The 12974-nt window shown below is 43.7% G+C and overlaps 1 protein-coding gene across 1 annotated transcript in view; it reads right to left on the reverse strand.

The window, feature by feature from the left end:
• Positions 1-12974, reverse strand: part of cmtm6 (CKLF-like MARVEL transmembrane domain containing 6) — a 113898-nt gene that overhangs the window by 32609 nt on the left and 68315 nt on the right. Inside the window, exon 2 of the mRNA XM_085987981.1 lies at positions 5833-6009. Coding sequence (XP_085844107.1) covers positions 5833-6009 — 177 coding nt within the window. The remainder of the gene's footprint in view (positions 1-5832; positions 6010-12974) is intronic.

Below are 12974 nucleotides of genomic sequence, written 5' to 3' on the forward strand. Positions count from 1 at the left end.
CGTCTGCCCCACCTGTGACAGAGACTGTAGGTCCCGCATTGGACTCATCAGTCACCTGCAAACTCATTTTTAATGTGAAAGCAAGTCATCCTTGGTTCCGAGGGACTGCCTGGAAGAAGATGATATTTTTAGCTTCTAGATGTCCTTCTATGTTCTCCTTTAGTAGGGATTCCATTACTTTTCCTACCACCGATGTTAAGCTGACTGGTCTATAGTTCCCTGGATATGTTCTATCTCCCTTCTTAAGTATAGGTATTATGTTAGCTATCCGCCAGTCCTCTGGCACTACACCTTTTTCTAATGAATTATTAAATATGTGTAGTAATGCCTCTGCTATCTCTTGCCTAGATTCTTTTAAAATGCGCGGATGTAATCCATCTGGACCAGGGTTTTTTTCCTCTTTTGAGTTTGTTTAGTTTATTTAATATATCTCTTTTTATTTTAAATGCAGTTATTTCATTACTAATCTCATGATCCAATGTCATGTCCACCTGTTCTATCTCCCTGGTAAATACTAAGGCAAAATAATTATTTAATATTTCTGTCATCTCTCGATCACTGCCTGTGGTATTATCCTGTCCATCCCTTAATGGCCCTATTCCCATCCTGCCCTTCCTTTTTTTTTATTGATGTGCCTGTAAAATATTTTACTATTTTGTTTGATGTTCCTTGATAATTTAATTTCATAATTCCTCTTTGCCTTCCGAATTGTTTGTTGACTTCTCTCTTAATCTTTTCGTATTTTCCCTCATCATGCTCTCCCCTGCCATCCATGTGCTTTAGCGTATGCCACTTTCCTTACCCTCAATTTTTCCCTTATGGCTTTATTCATCCATGGTGTCTTATTAGTGTTTCGCTTGTTCTTGTTTTTTAGCAGATTATATTTTTCCTGGACTCTGCTGAAACACTGTTTTAAATGTTTCCCATTGCTGTTCTACGTCATTGCCAATATTGTTGTCCATTTTATTTTCCCAAGTTCTATTCTCAGCCCCTGAAAATCAACTTTTCTCCAATCTATTACCCTGGTCTTCGTCATACTTATGTCCTTCTCAATTATTATTTTAAAGCATATCATATTATGATCACCATTGCTTAGACGTTCCCCTACTTTTACTTCTCTTATCTGCTCTGGTTCATTCCCCATTACTAGATCCAATAGCGAATCCTCCCTTGTTGGGCTTTTTACACACTGGGTTAGAAAGGAGTCCCGTACACATTGTAGGAACTCAATTCCCTTATCCCCTTTACCTACCTCTTCTTCTTCTTCTACATCACAGGTAGGACAGATGACTAATGGCATCTTGAAATAAATATGTCTAATGGGGGAAGAGGTGCCTTACATGAAAGGATTTCTGAATAATGTTCCCCTTTAAGAGCCAACATTTTCCTGGATTCATTTCTATGAAATCTGGTAGTAGTTAATAATGACTGTTCCTTTTAACTATGCCATTTATTTTCAAGGCAAATAAATCCAAAGTCTAGATTACAGAGGACTTTGCTCTCGTTGTTCATAGCTCGAAGCAAATGTTGAAAAAAAAAGCAGAGAGCGAGAAGAGAAAGGTTGCTTTACGAATGCTGCTTTATGTAGATCTGTCAGCCATTTGGCCTAGTCTCAACAGCTGTTACATACTTATCACCGTCATTCCCAACACATTACTGTGAAATTCCATGGATCGTATTTAACGGTGCTTAATACTTCGCCTACTAACTGGCACTCTACTAACCTAAATCTGCAACAAGATACTTGTATAGCTTTTAATGCTGAATATAAACCACCAGAGAAATTAACTGCAGACCAGAACTGAACATTCATTTTTGAGTTACAATCATGTCTGAATAAATTGAAATGCTATTTCCCTACAGTTTTATTTTGGTTGCAAGTTCCTGCCATATTCCTTAAGGGACTGCTGAATGTTTTCTTTGCTTCATTGTTAGTGTGCAAGCTGAAATTATTTTTTGAGTAAGTAAACAAAATTGCTCCAAAGGCCTCCGCTGTATTTGGAGATGGCATTGTAACATAAACAAGATAGTGCAGAATTCTCCAGTGCACCAAGTCTCACTTCACCAAGTGGGTTTCTGAGATATCTCCAGAAGCAAACCTATATTGGTGCTTCCAGTGGTGCCGGATATTGCTGCCCACCATTTTTCCTGGCTGTGGTCTTAGCCCAACAGTACAAGTCAGCAGTGTGTGTTTTTTTGTATCACTGCTCTGTTCAGACATTCCTCCTTTACTGGGAAAGGTCTACTGCCAGACGTCACAAATCTAACTGGTTGCCGTCAGTGTTCTGACATTCTGAAAGTAAACGGAGAGAATTTCAAAACCAGCTGCCTCACTATATTACAGAACCGCTTCCAGTGGAAGCGGACCCACAACATAAAGGTGCTGTAAAATTAACAAACTTTGAATGAGAACAGAGATTAGAAGATTTCCCTTCCCGTTTCCCATCGACTTGTGGATATGTGGAAAGGACTTCCAGTTAAAGTAGTTAACGCCATGTTAATCCAAACACTGCTTAAAAAGGGTTGAATGAATAAAGAAAGACTTGCATTTATACAGTGCCTTTCACAACCACTGGACGTCCCAAAGCGTTTTACAGCCAATGAAGTACTTTTTATTTGAAGTGTAGTCACTGTTGTAATGTAGGAAACGCGGCAGCTAATTTGCGCTCAGCAAGCTCCCACAAACAGCAATGTGATAATGATCATCTGTTTTTCTTATGTTGACTGAGGGATATAACTCCTCTGCTCTTCTTCGAAATAGTGCCATGAGATCGTTTACGTCCACTGAAAGACGGCACCTCCGACAGTGCAGTGCTCCCTCAGCACTGCACTGGAGAGTCAGCCTAGATTTTTGTGGAGTGGGACTTGAACCCACAACCTTCTGACTCGAAGGCAAGGGTGCTACCCACTGAGCCACTAGCTGACTAGGTTGTTAAATGGAATTGAAGGCTACATGGATAAATACAAATAGAGATGATGCAATGGTCAGTGGATTGTTCCTGAGTTGATGGCACCATAGATATGTTACTGTAAGAAAGGCAACTGATCAAGAATTAACAATGTTTAAATGTAAGATTAGATAGATATCCTGCAGGTTTGCTTAATTTCCCTTTTGGGGGCAAGAAGAAACTTTGCAGAACATTTCCTCAGGAGAGTAAATGGATTCAGTCCATGACAGAGCAGACTAACCTTTTCTGCTTCAAACTTTACGTTCCTATGAATGTGGAACAGGCTTACCACTTTTTGACAAATCCAAACATAAACGGTGGGTGGGGGGTGGAACCAGTGACGTGCCTTCCAACAAATTTGTATTAAGATAAATTAATTTGACTATTCTGTGCCTTTGACAATCTACTAATCAGGGAGTACATTTATTTAAATACAGCCTCTCTCTCTATTTCAGGGTTTCTTGTTTCCATCAGATTCCCTCCTTACTGATAGCACTGAATTTCATTTCAGGGTTCTATTGATTTTGCAGCTACTGGAATAGCGTGAATTGCTCCAGTTTTGATATCTTACTGCAAATTGTGCACTACTAGGTGAAAACAAATCTGTCAAAAAATGAATAAAACCCAAACAAAAACTCAGAAAGTAAGCCTTTAGCTGCCAGATTACATTAAAAGCAAAAGAGATAGCCTGCTCAAAAGCAAACTGTCCAGTCAAAGACCAGAGCAATGACAGCACTTATCAGGGACAAAACTTGATGTCAGTGATTTCCTCAGAGCTATTCCCGCTCCACCAATGTAACTTTTTGTTTTATTCATTCATGGGATGTGGGCGTCACTGCCAAAACCAGCATTTATTGCCCATGCCAAATTGCCCTTGAGAAGGTGGTGGTGACCCTCCTTCTTGAACCGCTGCAGTCCGTGTGGTGAAGGTACTCCCACAGTGCTGTTAGGGAGGGAATTCCAGGATTTTGACCCATCAATGATGAAAGAATGGCGATATATTTCCAAGTCAGGATGGTGTGTGACTTGGAGGGGAACTTCGAGGTGATGGTGTTCCCAGGCTCCTGCTGCCCTTGTCCTTCTAGGTGGAAGAGGTCACGGGTTTGGGAGGTGCTGCCGAAGAAGGCTTGGAGAGTTTCTGTAGTGCATCTTGTAGATAGTACACACTGCAGCAAAGTTGTGCCGGTGGTGGAGGGAGTGAATGTTTAAGGTGGTGGATGGGGTGCCAATCAAGCGGGCTGCTTTGTCCTAGATGGCGTCAAGCTTCTTGAGTGTTGGAGCTGCACTCATCCTTCTCTTCTTAGGCAAGAAGAGAGTATTCCATCACACTCCTGACTTGTGCCTTGTAGATGGTGGAAAAAGTTCCCAGGCAAGTGGAGAGTATTCCATCACACTCCTGACTTGTAGATGGTGGAAAAGCTTTGGGGAATTAGGAAGTGAGACACTCACCACAGAATACCCAGTCTTTGACCTGCTCATTGCCACAGTATTTATGTGGCTGGTCCAGTTAAGTTTCTAGCCGTGACTATTCCAACACACTCCTGGCCAGCCTCCAACATTCTACCCTACGTAAACTTGAGGTCATCCAAAACTCGGCTGCCAGTATCCTAACTCACACCAAGTCCCATTCACCCATCACCCCTGTGCTCGCTGACCTACATTGTTCCCAATTAAGCAACAGAATACCCAGCCTCTGACCTGCTCTAGTAGCCACAGCATTTATCTGGCTGGTCCAGTTAAGATTCTGGTCAACGGTGATCCCCAGGATGTTGACAGTGGGGGATTCAGCGATGGCAATGCCATTTGAATGTCAAAGGGAGGAGGTTAGACTCTCTCTTGTTGGAGATAGTCAATGCCTGGCACTTATGCGACACAAATGCTACTTGCCACTTTTCAACCCAAGCCTGAATGTTGTCCAGGTCTTCCTGCATGTGGGCACAGACTGCTTCATTATCTGAGGAATTGCAAATGGAACTGAACATCAGCGAATATCTCCACTTCTGACCCTATGATGGAGGGAAGATCATTGATGAAGCAGCTGAAGATGGTTGGGCCTAGGACACTGCCCTGAGGAACTCCTGCAGCGATGCCCTGGGGCTGTGAAGATTGACCTCCGAGAACCACAACCAACTTCCTTTATGCCAAGTATGACTCCAGCCAGTGGACAGTTTTCCCACTGATCCCCATTGACTTCAGTTCTACTAGGGCTCCTTGATGCCACACTTGGTCAAATGTTGCCTTGATGTCAAGGGCAGTCACTCTCACCTCACCTCTGGAATTCAGCTCCTTTGTCTATGTTTGGACCAAGGCTGTAATGAGGTCTGGAGCTGAGTGAACCCGAGGGAACCCAAACTGGGCATCAGTTAGCAGGTTATTGGTGAGTAAATGCCGCTTGACAGCACTGTCGACGGCACCTTCCATCACTTTACTGATGATTGAGAGTAGGCTGATGGGGCGGTTTATTGACCAGATTGGATTTGTCCTGCCTTTTGTGGACAGGACACACCTGGACAGTTTTCCACATTGTCGGGTAGATGCCAGTGTTGTAGCTGTACTGGAACAGCTTGGCTAGAGGCGCGGCTAGTTCTGGAGCACAAGTCTTCAGCACTACAGCCAGAATGTTATCGAGGCCCATAGCCTGTGCCGTATCCAGTGTGTTCAGACGGTTCTTGATATCACGTGGAGAGAATCGAATTTGCTGGAAGTATGGACGAAACCCCATTTATGCAAGTATTGTGGTCAGCTTGAATTTGACCAACTCTGGGAAAGCACATTAAAACAGAATCAAAGATGGAAAGAGTAAAGGAATCGATACTCATCACCGTGGAGTGTAATGCTAAACATAAGCCAAAGCGTTATTAATAATTCAAATGATTGTACTCACCACTTGTGTCCAGCTGACCATGTCAAATTTATTTTTCATACAAGTAGCCAGTATGACCAGCAGGATCAAAGTCAGGAATAAGGCACTGCAGCTGACAAACTCGAAGAAGTAAAGTGCAAGACAGTTCATGCAGTTCTCCACGAGCTCCTCCAGAAGAAAGGCCATAAATGACAAGACCTGTTCAGGAGAAAAGGCAAAAGATAAATTCAGACAAACATACATCCTGCAAATTGAGCTGTAATGTAGATATAAAGACCAATCTAATTTAGTTGTTCTTGGCCATTGTTAACATTATACTCATCAGTTAAAGATAGTATAGGCCATATACAGCTTAAATCACCCTCTTCACTGCGCCAACAACGCACCTTAATCTCAGTCTCAGAAGAGTACCCTTTATTGTGAATTTTTCCATTTCCATACTAACCAGCCTTGATGCCTCAGTTTGATGCCAAATTATGGGAAGCTTTTTGATGTGAACTTGTGCCCATTAAGAACGAAGTTGAGACTGTCTGAAACTGATTTCATTTAGGGCCCTGGCAACCACAGGTGCGCAGGGCCACGCACTGATCTGTAATCTCCCGCACACTTAAATTCAAAGGCCACACCCAATACACCATGACCCGGGAGTCCTCACAGAGAGTCATTTGTGACCTCACAGCCTATCCGAATTGGAACGGCATTTGCTAAGATACGGAGCCCCGGAACCTGGAAAGCATTTTGCGAGATTCTGTCAGTACTTTTGTCCGTGGAGACGCGTGTAGTCTGTTCCCAGGGAGTTAGCAGTGGCCACACTTTGAAACAATAGAAGCTGTTGCGAGAGATGTTCTTTGTGGTGGCAACACAAAACCTAGAGATTCCTCTCCGTAAGAAATTACTGACTCGGGGGCGGGGGGGGTGAAGAGAGGGGTAGGCGGGTTACATGGCTTTTGTTTTGCTGGCTGTCTGAGGAGATTCATTAGATGGTACATCCCGACACCTGCAAGCAGTTGGGACTGTATCATCCGTCATCTGAAGTACATATCCTTCTCTCTTCCCCCCCCCCCCGCCCCCGTGCCAAACACCTCGCCAGAGCAGCCTTGCCTGCCAGGCATGGAAGCAGCGTGCTGTGAGGACGTGACCTCAGAAATTGCTCCGTAAAGCGCTGAGTCCAGACATCGTTCACTGATCCTGTCGTATCTTTTTTTTTTTAAAACAAGCGCAGAGTGATGGGAGAGCGGAGTAAGGATAGTGGCAACATAATCTAGCAATCCATCTGCGATCGTGTTTCAAAGAAAAATTTTGAATCTTTTCCAGGGAGTTTCACTTCATTTCAGTGGCGCGAGTTCACAGCTCTGTACCCGGCAGCTTAAAAGTAAAACCAACCGGACCCACTGGATTGATTTCTCTGATAGATCGATTTGAACAGAAGCTTAATCCTTCCTTAATAACAACAGAAAATGCTGGAAAAACTCAGCAGGCCAGGCAGCATCCATGGAGAGAAAATAGAGTCAACGTTTCAGGTCAAACCCTTTGTCTTGACAAAGGGTTTTGACTGGAAACGTTGACTCTATTTTCTCTCCACAGATGTTGCCTGGCCTGCTGAGTTTTTCCAGCATTTTCTGTTGTTATTTCTTAATCCTTCCTTTCTCCTTCTCTTCATTCCTTAATTTTCTCCCTCTTTGTTCCTTCATTTTCTTCTCTCCTCTTTCCTTCCTTTCTCCTCTCATCACTCCTTCCTTTCTCTCTCCCTCTTGCCTCGTTTTTTCCTTCCCCTGCTCCTGACCGTCGGGAGATGTCTCCTCATGGGCCATGTTCTGGGTCTGGCTGTGCTGTTAGAGTTTGGTTCAACACTTTTGTTTTGAAAAGAAGTGTTTGTGTTGAACGGCATTTCCCAGTAAAAGGGGATTTCAGGTTTGCAGCTGGCAGGTGAGGCACTAGTTACACATGCCTTTCGTTGACTGCCCGTTGTCTTCTGTGTACCTCAGCGCACTGGGGCCAGAGTCACTTGTACCCCCTGCTGCTTGATGTGTTATGCCAGCCACAGCATAGTTTCTGTGGCAGCCCCTTCATCTGGGGGTTATCTGGCTTCAGCTTAGCTCAAATGGGAGTTGGCAGCAGATGTTGCGAGTGGGACTAGCGTTTATTGTGCCTGCCGAGAGTCGATGAGCATTATGGTCTTTCCAGGGTCGAATAGGACACCGAGATTGTGAACAATCTGGTTCAGCCTGAGACAATGGCTGGGGTGAGGTACGGGTTTATGGTGGGGACCTATGTTTTTAACTGTAACAAACTGGATGTTGGAGAAGCAGTTTGACAACACAGAGGAGGGGCAGAGAGAGGTGGAGAGGGACAGCTGGGTGTTGTCAGCGTACATGTGGAAGCTGACTCCATGTCTGCAAATGATCTAAGTAAGAAAGAAGAGGGGGCCAAGGATAGATCCTTGGGAAATATCCGAGGTAACAATGTGGGGGTGGAAAGAGATGCTTTGGCTACGATCGGACAGGTAAAAGTGGGACCAAAGTGAGGGCAGTCCCACGGAGTTGGACAATGGAGGAAAGAAAGGCTTTGGAGGACGATGTGATTGACCATGTTAAAGACTGCAGAGAGGCCAAGGAGGATGAGGAAAGATAATGCACCACAATCACAGAGGATGTCATTTGTGACTTTGGTTAGTGCCGTTTCAGTGCTGTGGCAGGGCCGGAAACCTGACTGGAGAGATTGAAACATGGAGGAACCCAGCAAAAGCTGACCAACAGCCTCAAAAAAGCTGATAACTGCAAAACAACTTACAGATTGTAGGGACCTGCAAAAAAGGATCGTTCTCATATAGTACCCTATAATATAGAAAATGCTTGCAGCTTTGTACATGATGCAGTACTTAAAAAGCAATGATAGCACATAAAGGTATACAGCACCACCTAGTGCATATACACGGAATTGTCAGTTCATTGTGGCGAATTCTATTGGATATTATTTAAAACATCCTGTTCAGCTTTACGGTTTCCTGCAGTGGTGAACAAAAGGCATGCTTTTCTCTTTGGTACTTCCTGGAGTTTATGATTTACATCTTGATGTGAAGCTAGAAAGATTTAATTGGCTAGAACTACTGCAAAATGTGTTTCTTTTAACTTCAAAAGATGTCTCTGCATAATTAAGCGTAATCACACAATCACAAGGCTTTACATTGAAAGATTCGTGACCATTGCAGTTTATAAATCAAGAAATGTCTTGTGTGACACCATCCTGATAGCAGAAACTATGATAATGTATTTGTTTTATTCCTAAATTTCATTACTTATTATACTTTTAAAGGAACACTTTCCTTTACATTATCTCTGCCATATGACTGTTAAGACAGTGCTGGCTCTAAATGTTCCCTCATGGTAACCAGTAAGTGCAGTGCCAACTGGTATAGGTTAGCACAAGAATGATCTTTGTACTAATTTAATATCTTACATTTACTACAGTCAAGTCCTGATCAGGCTAATGACCTGGTCACATAAAAAGAGGTCTTTGTTATGGAATCAATCCACAGCTTGAGCTGTTGGATGTAAAATCTGTGGAAGAAATGGATTGCCTGATGTGCTGCTAGCCACAAAAGAGAAGACTAAAGCTGGTGATGGTTCTGGATTAAAAGCAGCAGCAGGTGATGATGGTGGTGGTTCTGGCATGTTGACCATTACCCCACTGTCAAAGATCAATCCATGTCTCAGGTCTTTGGCAAAGTACCTCAATTCATTGACACTTGTGGTTTTGTTCTTTGTACAGGTATATTGTACACATCCAAACCATCACAATGAAATGGATTAATGTCTTTGATGCCCTTGTTCGCCCAAATTAGTCACCAACTGCCACCCTGTGCCTCCCCCAGTACTGTCCCCATCATCAATCCCTCAAGTCAGAGGGGAACAAATGCAAGTACATCTGGTGCACAATTGGCTTAGTCATCAAATGCCAGTTCTGGCTTGACCTTGTCTGTGCTTTGCTCTCCTCAGCCAAAACTGCCTATTACTACCGGGTCATCCTGGAGGGCAAGGACAACCCCAAACTCCTCTTTTCAGGACCAACCATCTCCTTAAAACATTCTCTCCCCCCCCCCCCCCACCCCTCGCCTTGTCACATTCATCGCAAATGCAAGAATGTCATGGATTTCTTTGTCGCGCACATCGAGAACATCAGTATAGAGTATTTGCGTGTACAAATAGCAGGCAGAATAATTCAGTCACCCATGGTAAGAAAAGACCCAAGAATGTGTGCGGATTATTAGACTGCTATTATGTGGTGCTGAAATTGGATTTGGAATCAGTGGCATGTATTGTCAAAAAGTTGATGAGATCTTGACCAAGTCGAACAATAACAAGTCAAGAAGAGGATAAGGATGGGACTGGGCACAATAAAATGGTTTATTAAGTGAGCATGATATCATACCCATTCCTGTAACTGTTTATATCAGTTTTGTGAACTTTTTTTCTTTCGTGTTGTTTGACTGTCACACTTTGAACGGAAGGGCGTTAATTTTGAACAGCTTCAGAGTAGGTGAATCACATGGAGTCGATATAGAATTTATTTCAACTTTGGATTCTTTTTTAATTTTGAGGGTATGGACCCTTCTGGTAGGGCAAGCAATTTTCTTTTTCCTTCATCTTTTTCTTTTGCAGGTCCTACCAGGCCAAGTATCTAATCTCAGGCTGCCACAAATGTTACTCTTGGTTGGCCACCAGGAGGTTCAGTGGAGCCTCCTCATTTGACTTTCATTAGTTGCTCCCACTTTCAGCTTGGTAGCCAAGATTGGGAACTCAGTTCAGCCGTGTGTTTGTGCTCCGAGGTGCTGCATTTTACTCTCTGCCTCCTTGTGGTAAAATTCTAGTGCTGGATGTATCACTATCGGTCTACATAAGAAATAAGAGTAGGCCATATGGCCCTTCGAGCCTGCTCCGCCATTCAATAAGATCATGGCTGATCTTTGACCTCAGCTCCACCTTCCCGCATTATCCCCATATCCTTGATTCCCTTAGCGTCCAAAAATCTATAGATCTCAGCCTTGAATATACTCAGTGACTGAGCATTCACAGTCCTCTGGGGTAGAGAATTCCAAAGATTCACAGCCCTCTGAGTGAAGAAGTATCTCCTCATCTCAGTCCTAAATGGCCAACCCCTTATCCTGAGACGATGCCCCCTAGTTCTAGACTCTCCAGCCAGGGGAAACAGCCTCTCAGAATCTTATAAGTAGCAAAGTATTTTCAGGTAACACTCACATTCAGTCCACACATGCATAAAGTTTCAACATAAATGGAGTGGTGGAAAGTGCAAATGAGAGCACTCAGTTGTGCGAGTGTTTGCTTGCCCCACTTGGCCCTACTCTCTGGAACACCCACCCTAAACGCCTGCAATTTTCTACTTTCCGCTCCACTTTTAAAACCCCTTCAAAGCCATCTTTTTGGCAAAGCTTTGAGTCACCTCTCCCAACTCTCCCACCATGACTCGGCAGCTACGCCTTTACCTAGTTTATACCCTCCCAACACTGAAAAGAATCATGGGACTTGTTCTATATTAAGGGGCTATATAAATGCACATTGTTGCTGCGAGTACGAGCTATTAGTTCGTTATTAGAGCAGTATGCCTGTGAACTCAGAGCGACGTCATTGTTTCACATGCTGTGGAGAGACTGATCGTTGGGATCAGCTGTGGCAAGGAGTTTCGCTGGTGTGGATGTCTGAACAAACCAGAGACTGCTGGGTAATGAGTGCATTCAATGGCCTGTGTCATTACGGTGGTAGTATAAATTATAAACTGTTTCTCTGCAAAACAAACAATGAGGCTGCACCATTGCCACAGAACCTGCCTATAAAATAGGCTAAACGTGATTTATCAGCAATTTCTGCAACTCCACATTTGAAGATTTTGATCCACAGTGTAATGGAAGGACTAGTGCCTCTGTACAAAGCCTCCAAGTACAGAACAAGGCCAGTTATTTATTATAAACAGTGCCCCCGCTAGCAACCATTCTGAATGAATTAGCTTTGAGCTCCTATTACTCAGGTGACGTCAGAATATAAAAAGAATGAACGCTCCCTCCTCAAGGTCTTATTTTAAATTATGTAAATTCTTAAAAGTAAGGCCATGAGAAGCGAGTGTTCCTCCTTTATCCTCCCATTTCTCTTTTCCCCTCCTCGCCTGAAAGCACTGATTCTTTGTTTGGGTTCAGTTCCACAGGCACCCTCACTCAGGTGAACATTCTGCATGTGTGAGCCAAGGCGGCTCGTGTTGATAGGCTATTAAACTGTGGGTAACAGAAGGCCACTAAAGCCAACTGTACCACTGCCCCAGGGACCTTTCTGGTCTGTATGATCACTCCAGCGCCTCGCCCCAGGGGATTTTTCCCAATCTCCTTCAGCCCTATATTCCCCGCCCCAAACATCTCCTTCCTATGACTGACCTTTTGTGCATCTTCCCCTCGCTTCATCCCACCACTGGTGCCAGGGCCTTCAGCCACCTGGGTCCTACTCTCTGGAATTCCCTCCCGAATCAACATTGCTATTCTCTTCTCTCCTTTAAAAACCTTCTAAAAACCCGTATCTTTGGCCAATCCTTTGCTGCCACTCCCAATCTCTCTCCCTTGGCTCAGTGCCCGTTTTCCTTGCATCTATCTGTGAAGTGCTATGGGATGTCCTTTACATTAAAGGAGCTACATAAATGAAAGTTGTTTTTGTTGAATTTCCTAATACGGAGTGATATGGCATTTACGAGATGTACAAAAAGAGAAAGCAAATAGTTACAGCCCATCCAAAAGCTGGCATTATCTAGATTTCCACATGGTAATTTGTCGCTAATGGTAAATTAAGCAATTAGATGATATGAATGTTAGGTGAAATAATACTAATTTACTACCTTAACCAAAAATGAGTCATGACCTCTTTTAATGAGCGTGGCTTACAGTGAACAGATGGTAAATACCATGTATAACACCACTGTCACACCCAGGAAGCTCTTTCTACCAGAATAAAGTGATTACATTTTGGATCCACTCCAAAGACTTTGGGCTGAAAATTCAGTAGGGTTAGCGCCCCATTTGAGGCGCTAGAGGGCCTAGCGCCGGAGTTATGGCCGGTTTGTAAATTCAGTGGGGCCCTGCCATCGGCGTTAGACCGGTTGCGCTGCGCCGG

The sequence above is a fragment of the Somniosus microcephalus genome, chromosome 5, assembly GCF_052327205.1.
Source record: "Somniosus microcephalus isolate GS21.2 chromosome 5, FLI_Smic_1.0, whole genome shotgun sequence".
Taxonomy (NCBI): Eukaryota; Metazoa; Chordata; class Chondrichthyes; order Squaliformes; family Somniosidae; genus Somniosus; species Somniosus microcephalus.